The 21,262-nt window shown below is 38.6% G+C and overlaps 1 protein-coding gene across 4 annotated transcripts in view; it reads right to left on the minus strand.

Annotated features, from left to right (window-relative positions):
* The window catches only part of MLLT6 (MLLT6, PHD finger containing), a 96,065-nt gene that overhangs the window by 69,033 nt on the left and 5,770 nt on the right, over window positions 1–21,262 (minus strand). For all 4 annotated transcript variants that reach the window (XM_015887514.3, XM_025164565.2, XM_025164567.2 and 1 more), the window contains exons 2-5: window positions 10,491–10,570; window positions 3,270–3,324; window positions 1,607–1,716; window positions 478–581 (exon numbers count right to left, since the gene is read on the minus strand). In XM_015887514.3, coding sequence (XP_015743000.2) covers window positions 478–581; window positions 1,607–1,716; window positions 3,270–3,324; window positions 10,491–10,570 — 349 coding nt within the window. The remainder of the gene's footprint in view (window positions 1–477; window positions 582–1,606; window positions 1,717–3,269; window positions 3,325–10,490; window positions 10,571–21,262) is intronic.

Genomic DNA, 21,262 nt, shown 5'->3' on the forward strand with positions numbered 1-21,262 from the left:
TTAAATGCCCAAAGTGATGGCCATCCCTCTATACAGATTTGAAATGATAATGAAGAGTTGTGATTTTCATTGAGTAAATAACAGGAGGTTGGGAGGGCAGGGTGGTAGAAAATGGGTACAATCCCTGCCTCCGTTGGAAATAGTCTTCTTAAGACAGTGTTGTCCAAACTTGGCCACTTTAAGATGAATGGACTTCAACTCCCATGGCTGGCTGGGGAATTCTGGAGTTGAAGTCCACTCATCTTAAAGTGGCCAAGTTTGGACAACACTGTCTTAAGATATATCACTAAAGAGGGAAAATAAACCAGAAGGAAAACATCCGTCAAACTTTCAGGATCCAGAAGGAAGCTTCAACCAATCAGCGGAGTTCTTCATTCTCACTAGCTAACAGTATTTCACAGATTCATAAAAGTGATGGAAGAAATTGATAGGTTGGGGAACAGAAACTGATTTTGAAACATACAGTTATGGACTCACCAGGTAACATGGAAGGCTTGCCGACAGCCATGACGATTGCAAGTCATGCAGGCTCCAGAAGCCGCTTTGCTCTCCCTGCCCTGTTCTTCACAGATATAACAAGTCTGCAACAAAAACAATATAACTTCATCTGCACGTGCCTCTGGGTAGAGACCCCAAAATGCAGTTTTATGGATGGCACTGGTTTGCCAATATATAATAACTTATAACAGCATAGAATAGTCTGGTGCCCTTCAGATATTGGGATTATAGAATTCATAGCCATTCAAGATAGGACAGTGATCTCTGGAAAGAGCCTGAGGACAATACCACATAATACGACTGCCTGATAGTAAGATATGTATTATAGTGGAACAGTCTATCTACAGAGGTAGTGGTTCTGCATCTCTGGAGATTTTTAAGAGACTGGATAGTCACTACGCAAGGATGATTTAATTGGTTTTCTTGCACAATGAAGAGGGTGGGATCTTGGTGGTCCCTTCCAACTCCATAATTCTGTAAACAAGATGCAGCTGCCTCTGTGTGTGTGTGTGTGTGTGTGTTTGATACATTACTCACATGGGAATGCAATCTTGATGATACCTCTGTGTGTGGATGGGGAAGACTTAAGCCTTCCACCTCTACTTTTCAAATTTGTTCTTCCTCCCTCCTCATGAAAATGTAAAAGAGAAACAAAACATCTTTACAAAAAAAAACTTGCAATAGGGTGGAGAGGCACAAAATTATATTAAATTACCTGGCCAATCTTGTCTGGGTTTGGAAGCTAAGTAGAGTTGGGCCTGGTAAGTGCTAGAATCGACTACCAGAGAATATCAGACTTGTATTTTGGTAGACTGAGAAGTTGTAAAAACAACCCAGAAGGAAGCAATGAGAAACCAAGTTTGTCCTATGACCCAGAAAATCCATGGATGTTTTCCATATGGTCACCATAAGCTGACACCATAAGGGTTGAAATCTTTACTCACTTTTATCTACACAGGATTGGGACCCTACACTTTTTTAAAAAAACAGTAATGTAAACAAACACCAGGGAAACTGTATGCTATAGTATTTAATTTAATGTGTGGACTGGCCTTAAGAATTTAAAATAGAAGCGGGTTGGGTAGGTTGTGGTAGATCTCTCTTTTACCTTGTTGAAGCGGTCATGGGGCACGTACTGGAGGACAATAGGCTCCATGGTGAGAACGTTTGCAAACTGCACCTCAGGAATATACAGAGCACAGACAACATGGGCCCAGCCTGGATGACAGAAGAACAAAAATGATACATAGAAAATAAGGAACATGCCAGAGAAAGGCATCAATCAGATGAACCATCAGTAATTGGTTTAGGTATCCTGTGGGAGATCAAGCTTTTATGCTTGATTTTCACTGAGGTAATAAAACTTCATCTTCCAGACCACAAGTGAGGCCTAAATGACCAATTGTTCCTCCAAACAGAGCCAATTATCTCTATAGAGGCAATACAAAATTAGGGAAAAGCTTCTAATCTAGGTTTTTCCCCACATGCTAATTACTGGTGCACAGGGTATTTGTTTTCTATATGGAGAAAAAGATACATAAGCTTATCTAGCCCAAACCTAGTTTAAAGCATATAATCCTATCAAGGGAGAAGAGCGGGGCTTTGAATTTGACCAACAGCAGTCAGCACTTGGAGACTCAACAAACATACTGATCCCCTGATTATAGTCTTTTCCCCACTTTTGTGAGAAGTACTATATTTGTATTTAAATTTGCATCTACAGCTGTGAATTAACATTATGATTCTGTGCTGTTGTAGGTGCTTGAACTGCAATTCCTGCACTGAACAAGCAATTGACTTGATGATGTAAAAAACCCTAATGCAAGATTGACATCCTCTGGGTAATGCACAAGATTTACTGTCACAGTGAAAATGACATCTTTGTTGATTCCCCTCTCAAAGCTTCCCAACCAGCCATAATTTCTTTCTCATAGATCCAACTTTCATTTATCCACAGCTTTAAGGGAGCCTTAATTATCTAAAGACTCATATGTAGTCTGCCTGAAAAAAAAATTGTTACTGGGTGAAACAAAAATATATTAATAATTATTATTTGTAATGGTGATCAAATGACATGTGACTCCTTATGTCCTAGAGATGGAGTGAGGAAGTGGTGTTATCATCACTGTATCCCAAGGGAGCTGGCAAATATCTGGATTAACTGCTGTGACAAACACATAAAACCTGTGTTGCGAGCACTGCATTGGCTGCCAATAGGCTTCCAGGTACAAATTCAAAGTGCTGGTTTTGACCTAAAATAGTTTGGCTCTCAGGTACCTGCAGGACTGTTTAATTCAAGGAGATTGTACCCAACTTGTGTGTGTGTCCTGTGTGGATATGCTGAAGGTCCCTCCCCTTAGGAAATTTGGGAGAGAGTGAGATTTTTTTTTTTTCAGCAGCTGCACTCACCCTTTGGAACAGCTTCCACCTGGAGAGCTGGACAGTACCTTTGCCCATCAGTTTGAGAAACCTAAAAGATGGAACTATTCTGAAGGGCATTTAGTGATTAAGATCTAATCATGGTATGCTTCTTAATAATGACCTTAATAGTTCTGCTGAAGTTTAATTTTTTTGCTTATTCTTTTTTGTCTATTTTAATTTATTTATTACTGTGCTATGGTTTTGATCTTGATTTTAACTCTATATACCATGAGGCCTCATGGAATGTGGCGGAAGGAAAAGATGTAAAAAGTAGTTGAAAAGCAAATATTCCTTGATTAGGCTGAGAAATGAATTCTGGGCTGCCCTGCTACCATCAAAAGTAAGCTCACCTCCACTATCAGTCCGTTTCAGTGCTCCATCTTTATGAGGACACAGCTCACACCTCTGTAAATTCAAGAAAAAGACCCAAGGTTAGGAGTGATAAAGTACTTTCAATAAAGTACTTTCAGAATATTACAACTCTCATCATTCTTGATCAGACAGAAGAACATCCAAAATGTTTCAGTGCAGCTCTTAGTTCCATATAGTAATAAAAAGTAACAGTGAGAAAGCTGGATGGAAGTATGTTTTAAATCACACATTTTAGAGAAAATGTGTTTGAAATATACATTTAAATACAGATTTAAAAAAGCCTAGAGACCAACTTAGAAATGAAACAGATTTTAGAATAAAGAGATATGAACAAGATATTGCTTGGAAATATATTATTTTCAGCACTGTGCCAGGTAAATCTTCAACCAGGGAAGTTATGGTTAATTTTTTTGCTTTTAGCCATATTCCACTCCTTACTTGCATCACAATGTGCCCCTGAGAAAGCTATATAACCTGTCCAAACCCAAACACCTACTTATTTTTTTAATGCAGAAATGCTTAATTTGACATAGTTTAACACAACAAAAGGGATTGGTATTAATTGAGGAGGGATCAGTAAAATGTAAGTCAAGCCAATTTATTTCTTGACCTGTTGTTCCAGAACTTCTGTTCCCTTATCCTTTGCCTTGATCCTAGTCACAACAGATATTTCTCAGATTGCACATATGTGGATTGTGCTCGTCACCCAAAAAAGGAAAAAAGACCACAGAAAAAGTGTCAGGTTTTGGGGCATCCTCAGCCTGGGACATCCTCAGCCTGTATAAGATTGGTGAAAAAGCCAAGTGACAATGGGGGTGGGTGGGTAGATCTTTGGGGGCAGCTTTCATGGAATGATTATTGAGGAATTGGACTTAGGCAATTAGGCCTGCTTCCCACAAGGATGTGCATATCTCTTGAGAGAGAGCTGAAAAAAAGAAGAGGAACAAGAGCCAGGGGTCAGTGTGTGGCAGGTGGCCTCACATCAGGAAATTTGCAATTGAAAAGACCCTTCCATCCTCTTTGGTTCAAAGCCCCTCTGCCCCAGATTATTAGGAAAAACATAAACATGAAGGATGAAACACTCTGCCTGCCAGCCAGCCAGCCCATCCACTCCTTGCTTAAACAAGACTGTAAAAACTGTCCACGAATTTCCCTCCATTTCCCAGGAGTTGCCCTGTAGTTAATCCATCTCATAAGAACAGGAGACAATTCCTTTACAAAGCAAACTGAGCTCTGGTGTTCCCTTTATCTAATGGAGCCAATCATCCCTAAAGGGGCTTTAGGAAGACACTGAAGAAGGAGAATGCATGACTACAATTCCTAAAAGCAGCAGCACCTTGGGCTTGCTACATCTGGAAACTGTCAATCTCAACATCTGGGATCCAGCTGTAGTTATTCAGGAGTGATCAGCATCTCCCTAACTAGAAGTATTCATGCCCATATTACTACTTCATACATTATATGACTCAGTGTTAGCCAGCAAAACAGATGCTGGTGGGGTGATTCTTCCAGCAAAACTACAATTCTGGGCTTAATGCAAGGTTCTGTGTGGCTTAGAAACAGTTGACAGTGCCTGAGCATCTAGAACACAAATTGGTTCTGCTGAGTTGGAAAATGAGGGTGGATGATACTTCAATGGGATTTGGTGGGGATGGGTCAAAGCTGGTCTGTGGCCTGAACTGCCTGAGCTGCTGAATTCCACCCTATTTTCCTGCTCCTTCTCTGGAAAAAACAGCTAAAACATTTCTGAAAATAGACAAAGAACCATTTCATAGGGGGTTTCTAGCTGAAGTTTGTTTTGTGCAGAGAGCAGAAAATGAATTAAGGAAGTTGAAAATGAATTAAGACAAAGCCATATATTGTTTTTTTACATAATAGCAAGATCACAGTTAAAAAACATAATGATTTATAGCACAGGTAGTCCTCGTTTAGTGACTGCCCCATTTAGTGACACCACTCACAGTTATGACAGTGATAAAAAGTAACTTTGCGATCAATCCTCACATTTACGACCTTCGCAGAAAAGGTGACATAAGATCAGAAGCATAGTCGTGGTTTCACTTAGTGACTGCTTCGCTTAATGTCGGAGTTGCTGGTCCCAGTTGTGGTAACTAAACAAGGACTACCAGTACTTGTTTTATATACAATCTGATAAATTGGAGCCAATGCTGCAATCCTATGTTGTAACACAGGGCTTTTCAAACTGTGTTCCCCAAAACACTAGGGTTCTGCAAGAACAATGAAGTCCCATGAGAGATGAAGGGCAAATAAATAAATAAACCTCTCAAACACAGCTAATTTTCGATCAGTAGAGCTCTGCCTCTTGATCAGGGGTTCAGTTGTTTTTTTTTTTTTAATTAATAGGTTCTATACCTGAAGAAGTTTAAAACCCCCTGCCCTAATATGCTGAATTTACTTTTAAAATTGTGTTCTTTTAAAACAGTACAATGCCTTGTCTTATTTGGTTATCTGACTATTATTATAAATTAAAATTTGTTTCCCATGGGTTTGTTTTACATGGGTTTGTTTCGTAATGCCTTTGATAAGGGAGTTTATCTACAGCACATCTGGCTCATAATACATATACACATTTTCACTGGCACTTGGAGTATTTACTTTTCCTTTTTCTCAAAGTTTGTATTATGCAAACGTCCGGCTTAATTCATGGGATTTTATTTGTGTGCATATCCGGGGGGCGGGGGGGGGCAGAATCTGAACAATGCCAATTTCCATTTGTAACCTTCCAGTGGTTCATTTTTTTTCTTTTTTTTCCCACCTTCTTACCACATAAGCTCTGTTACTCAAGGAAAGATGAAATAACTGCATAGTATATGTTATTTGCTTTAGCTATGTACTTTTTGAAATAACTTACGTTTAATACTTGAGTTCAATAAAACACAGAAGAACTGCATTTTAAATCACTTATAGATAGTATGCATGATTTTTATACCAATTATTATAAACAAACAAGTAAATGTCCCAATGGCTAAGAAAAGAACAAGCTCCTTGTAATTTAACCCCATGTGCATAATTCAGAAATAGTAAGAGGCATACTTTCAAGTGAGAATCCAAAAACTTGCAATATGAAACCCACTTGGAACAATGTGAGCAACTGGATTGTCTTCTAATAAACAGGGATAGTATTATACTTCCCTTAAGATTGTTCAACCACTGACTCATAGCATATCATGGATCCAGACATGCCTTGAAAGTCTCTTCAGTTCAGCATTCAATTTTGCCAACTTCCACCTTCCAGATGGCTTTTAATAAATAGATGCTTACTATATCTGTGCCTTTTCACTTCCAGTACATGGGAGACTTGCAAACCAGATTTTCTTTCTTTAACTTTCATTGAAGGGCATAAAAATGTGCGCAATTCTGAAGGAAATGAAAATGCTTTAATAGAACTAAAAAATCTACAATCAGACTGGGACATAATCTGACTGATTTCTGTTCTACTGCTTCAAAAAGGGTGATGCCAAATCAACAGGATCACCTCTTGCACAAGAAAGAGCACTGGCTTGTACCATTCAAGTTCTGCGGTAGCTTATATGAAGCAGCAGACTGAATGCTCACTGCTTGAGCCAAGATTACAGTCTATTTTGCCATAGCTGTCTATGTATTCTTCATAGTTTGGTTAAATAGTTTGGTTCCCTAAGAAATCTGACAGATGTGTTCATGGCTGATTGCCTTTTGCCATGTATTATTGTTGGCTTACTTTAGTTCTGCATAGAAACCCTTATTGCCACAATTCAGTGAGTGGATTTAATAGAGGCTGTTGAACTAGTTACTGGTTCTTTGCCTTTGTCTACTGGAGCAGCAAAACTGGTTTTGTAGCTGGCACTCAGAACACTACCAGTAGTGGTGTCTGCCTTGTTGCTGTCTAGTTTCTACTGCTATCTGACCTCTTAGAAGTTGATTGTTGCACCTAGGAGGCTGCAATTTGAGCATTTAAGTAGCAAATTTAGTATAAACGTTTCCTTTTTTCCCTTTGGAATTATTTTCCCAGGACTGTAAATACATATTGCCTTTTGCTGTTTTCTGCTGTTGCCCTTCAGTAGATCGTAGCATTTTTAATTGGCAAGCTCTGAAGTTTGTTTTAATTCTAATTAATCTTAATATTCATTTTCCGTTTATTTTTCACTAGGAATTGCCTTTGACCTCAATCAAACAGGGGAAATGATATATCTTAAAAGATTAAAGTGAATCAGACCTATCATGCGAGGGTACTGCTAAACATGTTATCCCTAACTTACATATACAGTACCAGATTTCTCATTGATGAGAAATTGACTCTTATTTCTTTTTTACCTGGTAATAAACACAGAGAACTTCCTGGTTGCAAAGGAGGAAAGTAACAGCTTATACAAAACAACTAGCAAGGAGAGCTCCTCAACAGAACATGAGCTCGTTTCTTGCACCTATATACCTCTTCATTCCCCAAAATGGGTCCCCTCCAAGGCAGCTTCTCATTTTTATAAAAATCTTCCATTCTGAACATGCTCATTAGTTAGGTGAAATACTAGTTAAGAAAGAATCTGGGCAGCAGGATTTTTACATGCATCTGTTTCTTCTGGAGTAGCCAGGGGCAAATCCCTCTTATGAATCCACATTGCAAGTCTTCCCTCACTGGGAACAATATGCAGTCATCCTAGTAGGTATAATACTTAAAGCGCTTCATTTCAGTCCTTGCAAATGTAAGCAGCAATTACGCTCATCTAGCTAATAATAAAGATGGTCTTCCTCAGGTTCATAGTTAGCTCCATCGTGAGTGCTGGGCTAGAGACACTGCATTGCTTCCTACTTGTGACATATTTATCTTCTGTTATCTCTCCTAGCTAAGATTTCCAGACCCTTCATCCCTCTCTCCACTTACTACTTCTTGCAATTATTTAGTTTTACACAGGCAGAAAGCCAGTAAATCAAAATAGTAACACAACAACTGGCCACAGCAACAGTTCCTCTTCCATTCAGCTCACAAAAAAAAGCAGATGAGCATCCTTTCTTTCTTCATCTCTTTCATCCCTTGCTCCCTATATGTTTCTCTATATACTGAAGCTCTTAGTTTACTACCCTTATCCCTTTTCATAATAAAGCCCACTCTGCCCCTACTTGGTCAGTTAGGTGGCAAGACCTCATCAATTTTGGCTAATCATGAAAAAGTAAGCTGACATGGATCTGGTTAGTACTTGGATGGGAGACCATCAGGCTTACCAGGCCTTTAGATTGGGAAGTTGAGAAATCATTCTGTAGGAAGGCAATGGCCAACCACTTCTGTACTGTTCCCCCCCCCCCAATCAAATCATGGACATAGAGTTTGACTCAAAGGAGGCTTTAGTTTACAAATGCAGCCCTCCCACAAAACCATCTGTCTTGTGTCCCAGCTGGACTTCCTCATGATGGACCTTCCTTCCTTCTGTTTTCTGGGTCATCCTGGTTTAGGCAGAACTGTCTGGTCTATGCTCAATTTAAAGGTAAAGAGCCAGGAAGAGTGAGACCAGCAGCCAGAAGCACACACAGGTCCCTCATCACAGTCCTGCCCAAAATATATTTTTTCTCTATTTAAATTATAGTAATTATGTCTAAATTTGCCTTTAACATACAAATCAGGATATTTTATTTATTTATCATATTTGTATAGCTGCCCATCTCACACAAAGTGACTCTTTGTTAGAGAAACCTAGGCCTTCCTTTGTTCTCTTTTGTGAAATGTTACGCCTTCTTTCTCCAAGTGTGTAATAGGTAGAATGTATACAACTGCCCTATCTTTTTGGCTTCTTTATAGGGCCAGGTCCAAAGGGTGTCAAAACTGGCATTTCTCAAAATCCCAAGAATAGGAGAGGACCCACTGCCTTAACAGGCTTGCATTTTCACTCTGTGCTGAGTGGCCAAGAAAATCATAGTTGGGTGTTGTAGTCAGTGAAGGGGTTGCATCTGACATCCCCTCCCCCTCCCCATTCTGAGGCCAACACAGCTTTCGGCCATTCTTGCCAATTACAGCATCACGATTTCATTAGCTGCACAAAATCCTTTAATGTTTTAAATCTGGGGAGGAGAGGGAGCACCAGACCAGACATCAGAAGACTTTTGGCTAGGCATGAGATTCGCCTCCTTCCCCCCCCCCCAAATTTGGAGGAGCCAACAAGAGACTAAAAGGATCCAGCTGATGTTGCTATTTCAGAAAAAATAGTTTGTAGAAGAATAATTACTTTATTTAGCCAGTAGGTGGCAATGGATTTACTTGTGTCTGAGTACTGTATAGCCGTGTTCCTCCACCTTGGGAACTTTAAGAGGTGTGGACTTCAACTCCAGAATTCCCCATTCCCCATGCTGGCTGGGGAATTCTGGGAGTTGAAGTCCACACCTCTTAAAGTTCCCAAGGTTGAGGAACACTGCTGTATAGTCAAGAGTTTCCTGGGCCTTTTGCTTCTTGTTTAATACAGTAAAGACAACTCTTGTTTGCCTTCCTGACCTGGACTTTTAAGCCTTGTATGCCACGAGGAAGTGTTGCTAATGTATCAAGATCATATAAATAAAAGAGAATAATTATGTCCTTTATGACTTTAAAGACCAAATTAATTTGAAGAATTTGAAGAAATCAATGTTTCTTTCTCCCACTCTTGCCTGTTCTTCAAACTGCTGTCATAGGCACACGAGTGGGGGCTGTCTGAAAGACTGGCAAATCTAGGACTGAAAACGAGATTCTTCAGCATATCAAAATGTAATTATTTCCTAACAAAAAGCGACTGGTTCCCTTTTTAAACAAACCAAATTAGATATGCAAATTTCATAAGTTGATATATTTTTTACAACAATAAGGTGGCAAATGTCAGAAATGTGGATGCACCTAAAATAAAGGGACTTTCCAAGGGTCTATAAAATGGATAGGAGAGAGACATTTCTATGCCCTCTAAGTGGTCCCTTTAAGAATTAGATCTACATGAGTGTAGTTGAACTATCTAATAATATATACACCAGCTACAAAAAATGTAACATCTTAGAATCTCCATGTTCAGAGTCTACCAATGCTACAGATGGTAGGGCGAAGCAATTGTTGCGGGCTGTTGTTTTCATGTTCCATTTGTGCACCTTTCACATATAAGTGGTTAACTGTTACTGTATCCTGAGCCATATGTTAACTAGCACAGACTAAACAAGTTTTATCCTGTTCTTTTGACATGGTTTCAATGTGTACTCACCACCCTGGCGGCTCTTTCTTGAGATTCACATTTTCGACAGAACCATGGTCCGGTGGGAACCTGAACAATTCCATAGCATGCTGAGAGAGGAGAAAGAGAATTCAAGAGTGAAACTTGGGGATGCTATATATTTTTCTTGGTGTGCTTAGTAGTTTCCTATTTCAGCTATAAATCTAAGCCAGAATACAATTCTGTATTATTCAGGCTCTTAGTAGCTTCACTGGATTCTCAAAACATGGTACCTCAAGTCTGCACAATTTGTGATCCACCAAGCTGAATAGAGACAACCAGCCATGCATTGTGCTCAGTAAGTTTCCTGTTTTTGCGGTCTCCGTAATACCACAAAACAAGAGATCGTCAAGTAGCTGGCAGGCCACAATTCATGCTGATGGCTCTATTTAGCTTGCAAGATCCTAAGTGATATTCATCTGTCATATTGCAACCCTCTTTGAAAATAAACTTCTCATCACTCCTTTTCTTCTGAGTAGTTTTACATTTAAGGTGCTGCTATTCTACCAAGGATCAGGACTTGTTAAAACATCCTTACTGCTGTGCCATAAAAACCAAATTCTATTCACCAGCAAGTTACTACCAAGTCTGTTGCTTATCTTTCTGTAAGTTGATACTAAATCTTAGCAAAACTGCTAAGTATTAGTCTACTAAGAATAAGTTTACTAGAAATTTTGGACTTCAACTCCTATAAGCTTATAGGTTCTGAAAACTGTAGTCATAAATATCTACAAGGTGCCAGATTTGTTGAATGAGAGGTATAAGTCTAGCAATGACCTTATTGGCCTTCAGGAAAGCAGTAGAGACCTGGTTTTTCCACAGGAAAGGGTGGCCTGGAAGTTAACGGGACTGGCAAGGTGTCTTTGACCTATGGATAGGAATTTTATTGAGGCTTCAGTATTGTCTTTTTTAGTTTAATGTTTTTTGATAATTGTGCTTTTATTCTTGTTTGCTGCCGAGAGTTCCTTTTGGTATATGGGCAGCCATATAAATTTGTTTATTAACAAAATAAAAATTAATATTAGGCATAAGAGCTAAATACAACTTCTCGATACAGAGGTGAAATAGCAGGTGCTGTAAACAAAACTAGAATAAAACACCTTCACTGAATGTCTTGTCAGTGAACTTCCCAAAAACATTAGTTGGTCACAACTATACACAGAATCCTGGCAAAGATGAATTTGGGGTCAAATCCACAAAGCGTTTTCTGTGTTTGGAATAGAAAAGGGAGTAGATAGCAGTCTCTAATAATCCATGTCAGATGCAAATGTAACAGATGCAGTAATCTCTTTTTCTTTCTGTAGCCATCAAACATTTAACATTAGTTTATAGGTGTACATATGTATCTCAATGAAACTATGCAAGGGCTTCCCAGAGAAGGCCAGGCAAACAACTATGGGAAACAGAAAGCAAATAAAACCCTTAAAGTCTTGGCAAACAAGAGAGTCATGGGTCCCTTTTTAGCAAGGAGAGGGGAAAAATATTCCAATCTCATTGGACATGTTATTAATATCCCTTCCTGTTGAAAGAAAGAGATGAAAGTTAGGAAAGTTATGAAAGCAGGAAAGGAAACAGAGCAAGAGGTGCTACACTAAAAAGAATGTATTGATTGATTGAAGAATATTGTGCTACTTTTCCCATCCAAAGAAAGAAACCCAAGCAACTTACAAGATATAAAAGGCATAAAAATAATAATCAGTTTAAAATGTTCCATCAAAGATAAAGTCATAAAGATCCAAACTATCAGTTAATGCACAGAATGAAGCAAGAGAAGTCAAAATGTTCATTTACAGAGACACATCTTCACTTATTGGCAGAGAATGAAAGTGTTTTTTTTCTAGGAGCAGCTCCTGAACCTTCAGCTTTCCCAGAAAGCACTCTGTCAAAATTTGGTGGCAAACAATGAACAGAGGGTTGATTTTTCAGAGTACAGGAGTCTAACCAAATCAAGTCATAAACCACTGAACAGGCTTAACAAACCTAAACTCCCTTTAGAAACCCTTTCAAAGTGCCCAAATCATTACTGCCTGAAATCCCAGCTCCATTCATTCAATAAGATCACTGTATTGCTACACTATCATGGTCTACGATTATCCAAATGTGAGTTGTCCCAACTATTGGAAGGTTTCATATCGAGATCTAAGTTATTAGGGCAGATGCTCAACATACAGGGTGCCTCCATTCAGAAAATCATCCTTCTGAAGACAATGGCACATACTGTACACCAGAGAAGTCTGTTGTTAAAAAGATATGTGTATTAATTATGTTGGATTCAGACGCAGCTATCATTAAAGGCCCACTCAAATCAGTGCAATTTAAATCAACCTAATTAAGTCTTACTATTTTTAACAGATTATTTTAAGTTTGGATCTAATAGTGTAAATGGTAAAGAAAAACATGCAATCAATAAAATATCAAATATCAACACTGCATTTTTCAAATTAGAGGGAAATCAGAATAACTCTAATGCTTCCATATCGTCCTTATTACTATTTAAAGCTGTGCTTGTCCAAATAACTGAACTCTTTGTGGGATCTGCAACTCTGTAACATGAATATTTATTTATTTATTATTTATTTATTTACTTTATTTATTTATTTAAAATACTTAATATATATCAGTAGGAATAGGCTGAATTTACCCAGCAAGCAGCTTATTTTAAGAGCATCTGATGTATTTTTTTGTTCTAGATACCTATAATTCTTCTATCAAGAATCACCTTTGTGATCTGTGCCTTTGACAACCGACATACCTTGTATTACACACATTCATTTTATTGTATATAGGAATAGCCTTGGTATACCTAAAATATTGCCTGGATTAAATTAATAAATCTTTGACACGAATCAAAGTAAAAGGCCTTCCTTATTTCCTTATTTCTTCAGCCTCCCTGAAGCAGAATTAAGTACTCAGATTAAGCTAGAATATGTACATTTGCTTGGTTTGCTCCATTGCTAAATGTGAGTCAGCAGTGTGATGTACGTGCAAACATAGTTAATGCAATTTCAGGCTGCCTTAATGGAATAACAGTTTCCAAGACACCAAAATGACATTATTCTGCATTAGCCAAATTTCATCTACTAGGTCCAATTTGGTGCCTCACACATTATAAGGGACATAGGAAAACTGGAATGGTTTGAAGGAGGGTAATCATGATAGTTGGTAGTATGGTAAAGAAAACCTATGAACAAAAATTAAGGTAACTAGCCTTATTTAATTTGGAGAAGAGGCTGGGAGGATTGGGGAGAGAAATACCATGGCCCTCTTCAAATGTCTGATGGAGAGCAAAACTTGTTCTCTACTAGCTCTGAAGGCTGAGCTAAATTCAATGGACTTAAGTCACAGGAACATGGATTTTAGCTGTAAGCTTGGAGTGGTTGATGGACTCTCCCTTGTCGGATGTCTCTGAAGAGCCATATCTTGAGAAGATTCTAGCTCTGGATTCCCTGCACTGACCATGGAGTTGGACTAATTGCCCTATACAACAAAGTCTCTGGTTTTAAGTTAATGCAGAGTTTAGAACACAGCTTCTCTCAGAATGTAGAACACTCATATCTTTCTAAGCATCATGTCAAAACAGAGCCACAGGAAGGGAAAGCAATAGTATATACTCTGTCTTCCCACCTACCCACTGAGACTTCTGATGTAGCACAGAAGTAATTCCCATGCAACTATACATTTTGGTTGCTATGACAGGCAACTGGGAACTAATTATTCACATACAAGTAGCCTGTGTTAGAGCTACAGAAAAGCTTTTCAAATCTAGGTTGAACTTCCTTTAGATCCATAGAATATTGGACTGCAACTCTTTTGACAAGTTCTAAATATCTTCTGTCTCCTTTCTTTTGTCGGAAATGTTCCAAAGGCAAGTCACCCTTTTGAAATACGAACTGAATTAAAAATATGTGAATACGTTACTCTTCCCCATTCCTACTCCCATTTCGTGTTTACAAACAGAAAGGGTAGTATTTGGTGAGGCGATATTTGAAGCCTCACTGAGCTCTTTTCAAAATTTTAGATGTGTGAGAAATGCCCTGCTGCTTCTTATCAGGAAGTCCTGCAGTGGATCTATTTCTGTCATATTTAAGAGATGGACAGTAGTAGCATTAAATGTCCAGAGGCCACTTGAAAATGCCAGCAATTCTAAAAGATAGCGAGGTTGGTCAGTTGCCAGGGCTCTAAATCCAGCAGAGAGCCCACTACCCTAACAGTGCAATCATTTGCACTTTGCACAGAGAAAGTATTCAAGATAATAAATGAATTATTGGCATATCTCATCTCTCTCAGGTTAGGGGAAGGCACTAGGAACTATGTTTGAGACCACAAAATCCTGGTGCCAGAGCTGCAATTAATACAGAAGCATTCACAAAAGATGTGCTTTGCAGGATAAAAAAGCTTACTAGATCAAATGCATCAGTGTAATGTTGCAAGTCATGGTTATAGCATGGCAGAAATTCAAGATAATAGAACTGGTACCAGTGAACTTTTAGATCAGTTTGCAAAGTTACATTATACTCTAGCAGGAGCAACTCAGCTGAGCCAGATGCACGGTTTTGCTCATTAACATATAATGCTCTGAATGCAATACTTGACAGGTCGCCTTTGTTAGTACAGATGGAGTAAATGGGCATCCATGGACTGCTGTTTTTTTTGTTTGTTTTATTCTTGTTTCATTTTCATTTTGTATTATTATATTGTTTTTTAATTGTTCGCTGCCCAAAGTTGCTTACACAAGATGGGCAGCCCTAGACTTAAATGAATATATAATCAAGAGGATGGCTGTAATCATGCAAAGCCCTGACCCTTTTTCATATGCATTGGGGGGGGGGGGATTTTGATCACATGGTCACAGGCATTATCTTCATTTTTTTGACACCCCCCCCCCCCAGTAGAAGCCCCTAGATGGAATCAATTGCTAAAATCACATGGAAAACTCTTCTTGCAAATGTTGTGAACCTCAGGCAGTCCTTTTCAGCTGCACTCTGAAAGGCTTCCTATCCTATAAGGACCTTCTTCCCTATCCGAATGTTGCACGTATGGTCTGGATTTCACCTGTGTTTTTCCTTCTCTGTTACTTTGGACTGTTTTAATTTTTGTTTGCATTTTGTATTGCAAAAATTGATTGCAACCCCTTCAGGAATTGTAATAATGAGAAGCAGAATACAACTACATTAAATAAAGAAACGTTATGCATGCTGACTGTAAAGCAACTTCTATCACAGTTCAAGAGGACTCAGAAATAAGTGTGTATAGGATTGCAGTCCATGTGGTTTGGGTGGAACACCATCACAGAATCATAGATAAACTGCTCTAAACCTGGACAGAAAAACCACATAGAAATAACAACATGCACACACTGACACACACATATAGTAGAAGTGGTTAGAGAGTGGGCAGCATATGTGTGTTTGGGTGTGTGAATATAGAGATGAAACGTCAAGACCATTTTGCTCACAAAAGTACTGTACAGGTAAAGATGAACCTCCTGCCATGGCTGTGAACAGATGTTTCTTTTTCAGCAGCAGAAACACAGCTGGTAGATGTATGAGCCATCCTGGGTAATCCATTTCTAACTTGCTATGGTTAAATGACAAAAAAGTATTATCTGAAATCATAATCTCTAACATTAAGAGCTGAAAAAATATCCATGCCTACAGTTGTGACTTCTCTATTTTCATGCCAAGGATTACTGCTCAAGGTCTCCCTCCATCACTATTACACATTGCTGAAAGCTCCATGCTGCAGGCTGGATTCTGTTGTAGCCTAGCTTGTCCTTGGAGATTCGCCTTGTGATAATTTAAGAGGGAGAGGTTTTTGTTTTTTTTTTATATACTGGAAAAATACAAGGATCATATGTTACCAAAAAGCTACAATGTGCAGAATGACATTGGCATGTCTATGTTATGTGTGGCTTAATATAAGGCTACTGAATCTGGGCTGCAAAAATCTGGATAACCATTAGATGGTAGCAAAGACCTAGAATTGTCCAAATGTAGCTATCTATATTTATGGATACCAAGAGAGCCAGATCCATTAGTGATTGCAGTATAACACCAAAGGTTATCAATAGTAATTAATTTTTTTAAAAAAGTAAATTAAACAACTGAAACAATGTAAGATTATGGGAAAACTAAGAGTAGATTATTCTATCAAACAAATGTGAACTCAGTTCTTGTGCTCAATACTAATTTTTGGGCTAAACATCTGCATAGAGTAGCCTTCTTGTAATGCTTGGTGTATGTCCTTCTGTTGGAATCAATATTCTCCACCCAAATAAAAAACATAAGAACTTAAAAGCTTATCCTCTAACTTTATGCACAAATACTGACATACCTATGCACTAAGGCAGCTTTCTGCAAACTGGTATCCTCTCCAGATGTATAGATTTACATCTTCCATCTTGCTCAGGCTGGGCATGCATAGAAGCTGAACATGACTGCAATTGCATAGTAAAACTGAAGGGCACTAGGTTGGAAAAGACTAACCAACACAAAACATAACCAGCACGGATACTCACATATTTAACTAATAATGAACATGCCGATGGGGCTGAATGCAAAATACTGAGATCATCCTGATCATTATAATGTGGCTCTTCCTGGGATGGCTTATTTCTGGACCAAGATTCTTATATTCTCAACCTTGTCTCAAAGGGAAGTTTATAGTTTGCAGATTCACTCTTATCAATCAATTCTATACCCATGTTCTGAGATCTATCTGATGGTGAAGACAAGTGGCTCACAGGGAGGCTCACGGTTGTCAGAGACTCATACTACGGCACTAGAAGACAGGTCTCTGCTACAAATCAGGAGACTGAAGTTCTTATGTTCCTTTCCATATTTGAAAATTCTGGCTATTTTGTTATTTTGGGTAATTGCTCAGGTCTGGGTTCCCAACTTTGCTTAACTTTATTTTAAAATGTGCCATTTAAACTGACATCCAATAAGGTCTGTCATTAATATCCTCTTCTCCTTCAAATTTCATGTTCCCTTCTGATTTCCTTTCTCCACCCCTCCCTTTGTTACTATTTGCATTTACTGTTGCTTAACCATAAAAGGAAAAGCTAGTAAAAAACTATTAAATACGCCCACAAGGATATACATATATAAATAATTTTAGCATTCTCCATGAACAACATAAGGATCCCAAAGGGAGATAAGAGATTTAATTTACAAGGAACAAATGCCAGAAAAATTAGACCCCTAAAAAGTAAGGCTGCAATCCCATGTGTCAGTTTTCTAGAAAGAAGTTCCTCCAGATATTTGGACTACAGTTTCCAGAAACCTGAGCACTGGCCAGTTGTAGCCTAACTTATTTGAGGCCATCATTTATCTGGGAATAAGTTCACTGAAAAGGGCGAAACTTACTCCTGAATGGACATTTATAGCACTGCCCTGTTTGTATGTTTTTATCTCAACCTTTCTTCAAAGGGTTGATAGGGATGTTTATGTTTCTTCCTTCTTTCTACCTTCTCTTCACAATACCACATGAAGTAGGCTAGGCTAAGAAGGACTTACTATTCCAAGCTCACTCAGTAAAATTGCATGGATGATCCTTGTCCTAGACTACACTGGCTCTCTACACAAGAGTGTAGAAGAAATATATTAGCAGGCAGTTCCAGTCAGTGTGGGAGGCGAGGAGAAATTGGCATGGGGTATCGCAGGGGTCAGTTCTCTCCTCCCAGTTATTTAATATCTACATTAAAGCCACGGGGGGAGGTCATCTGGTGCTTTGGACTCCATTATCATCAGTATGCTGATGTTATACAGCTTTATACTGTAGCCCCTTGCTGCACTGAAGATGCTGTCAAAATCTTGTCCTGGTACCTGGAGATTGTGAGGGACTAAATGGGAAGAATAAGCTAAAATTGAATCCTAGCAAGGCTGTACTTCGGGATTCTCCCTACGGCCTCAATGGTGACTCTAGACAGGGTTGCACTACCCCTAAAGGAGCAGGTACTCCTGGATTTGGGGCTCCTGCTGGATCAGCAGGTGAAAGGCATGGCCAAGGAGGCCTTTGCCCAGCTCCGGCTGATGTCCCAGTTGTGATCTTACCTGGGATGTGAGGACCTTGCTTTCATTGCTCATGCCCTCATTACCATTTGGTTAGACTACTATAACATGCTCTATATAGGGTTGCCTTTAAAGACCCCCAACTGGTGGAAAATGCAGTGGGCCAGGTCCTCACCAGGAACAGTTGGTGGGATCATATTGCACCTATGTTGCAGGCCTTGCATTGGCTCCCTATTAGCTCCTGAATACAGTTTAAAGTGCTAATTTTAACATATAAAGCCCTTCAAGGCTCAGCCTCAAGTTACTTATAGGACCGCATCTCTCCACAGGAGTTGGCCTGACCAATTTGATCATGCTGGGAGAAGCAGCTTATTATTCTCCATTTTGGGGAAGTTAAGGGGGTCGAAACCCCAAAGTGTTGTTTTTTCACTGTATGGCTGGGCCTATGGAATGGCCTTCCATTGGAGGTTTGCTTAACTCTGATGCTGTTTGCCTTCTGGAAGATGTTGAAGATGAAACTTTTCTGGAGGGCGTTTGGGTTATAATGCCACTTAATTGTTGCTAGCAAGTTTAGATATTTTAGGTATTTGGTTTTTTGTATTATTATACGTCTTTTATTTTGCTATAAGCTGCTGAAAGTTTTTTAGCTTGTGGCAGGGTAGAAATATGATGAACAGACTAACTAACTGGAAGTCCTATTGCCTAGTTTGGTAGATCAATCAAATCAAACTTTAGGGTCATGTATTTACCTACATGTGATTTTGTTTCTAGTATATTTCTGGAGGAAGAAATTAAAAATAAATTATTAAAAACAGCTTTTATTATAATGAATGATAGCTTCTGTAGATGTCTGAGTTACCTTACTCTTTCTTTGCATAGTGAAATGCAAGTGCACTGACCTTTCATTAATTCAGACACTGGTTAAAAAGGTAGATGACTAATAAACACAATTTGTTGACCTGTCTACCCATTCAGTGTAGACCAAACATTAATTTCTCCTGTTAATATAAACTGGAACAGGTGGTGGTGGTGGTGGTGGTGGTGGAGGAATAGGATAAGGATGGAAGTCTACCTAATCATTCAATGGAAATGCCTCATTGGTTTTCCTTCTTGGGAATCCTGTTTGTCCTCGTAATCCAGTTTTTGAAACTTTGCTAGACAATGCATACCCGATCAAGATGATTTCTTCAGTCTTAGCTAACTTTCTGGACTAGTGGACATATGTGTAGTTTTGAGAGTATGTTTTGCATGTTGGCATAAAATGGTTTCTATGGGAAGGGGATTAGCCTATTTGTAAAATAGCAGCTGAGTGGGCACAGCAAGTTACAAACCACCCATTTACCAGAAGGCAAATTGATGGAGCTGCTCCTTAGTACCCTTTTAATCTCTTCTGATGTATTCTAACACCCCAAATTATCTTAATCTTTTCTGGGAGGCAGTTGGCCACACTTTCAAATAAAGTGCTGAATTATATCCTCTTACCATTGTTATTTTCTAAAGAGGTAATCTTTAAATAAATATGTGGTTTAAGGTTGGAGTTTAGCTTTTCTGCATGCCAGTTTCCCATCTTTTTTTTTTTTAATTAAAAAATTTAGGTGGAACAGGGAACCTACAAGCAAGATGCCCAGAAAGAGATACTGCAGTCCATGAATGTATGAATGGACCATCCTGTATCACTTGCATCTTTGAATAAAACTGATGTTATTATTTATTATGCTTGTTTTATTTATTCTACAAACTCATGGCGATTTATAAAACAATTAAAAAACTCGTCCTTAAAAGTTAAAAACATTTTCAGTAAGTACAATTAATTTAATTATTATAAAACAACCAATAACTAACCAAAGTTATAATAGCACACAGGTAAATTATAATCATAGTGATAATGAAAGATAAATGAAACAAATCATAACAAATCCAAATGGAATAATAATAACTTCTCAATAGTAATTGAAAGTGAAATAAGTTGGTAAGAACAAACTATTTGATCAAATGCTCTTTGGAAAACTCCATTTTCATAGCTTCCAGAATGCTAGAAGGCATGGAGTAAGTTGTTAGGAAGGGAGAGGGGGTATTTCACAAAGCTGGAACAGTGACTGAAAAACAGTGCCTGCTGGCCTTGGTTCCTTTTATTTTGCTAAACTGGGATATTATTATATTTTTATCCCACCATTTTTTTTTAATATATGTATTTTTGGTCAACTCAAGGTAGCAAACATGACCCAAAGCTTCTCCTTGTGCCATCTGGGAAGAACATACTGGATGAACTGATACAGATAGATAGATAGGTATCCAACGTAGGACCCGAAGCACAGGTGAGTAACACTTGCCAACAACCAGATTACTGTTCTCAGAATACTAAAATATTCACCCAGCTCATAAAACCCCCGCACTTCTAAACATAGACTGTTTTGACTTTCTCCTATTCAACAAATAAAAGCAAATGTTGTTAATAGCTTCCTTTAAAGGAGACTGAACTTGAAAGAAGAGTATAGAATTGGATTCTCAGGCTCACTTCTGTCAAGAAGCTGTCTACTGTCCCCACAGATGCTAAATGCTGTATATAAGAGAGGAAAGGAGAGATTTGTGGAGTTCCAGCATTATAACAGGAGATGTACAAAGCACAGACATTGGCACATGCTTATTTTCAAGGCTTGAAAATCTCAGTCAGATCATTTATTAAATAAATGGCATGCATCAAAGAATAAGGCAGCAGCAGCAAAAAGATAACAATTTGTGACAAGTGAGAAC

This window comes from Python bivittatus, unplaced genomic scaffold (genome assembly GCF_059951505.1).
Source record: "Python bivittatus isolate LINGU-HERP-01145 unplaced genomic scaffold, Pbiv_v1 ctg000410_np1212, whole genome shotgun sequence".
Lineage (NCBI taxonomy): Eukaryota > Metazoa > Chordata > Lepidosauria > Squamata > Pythonidae > Python > Python bivittatus.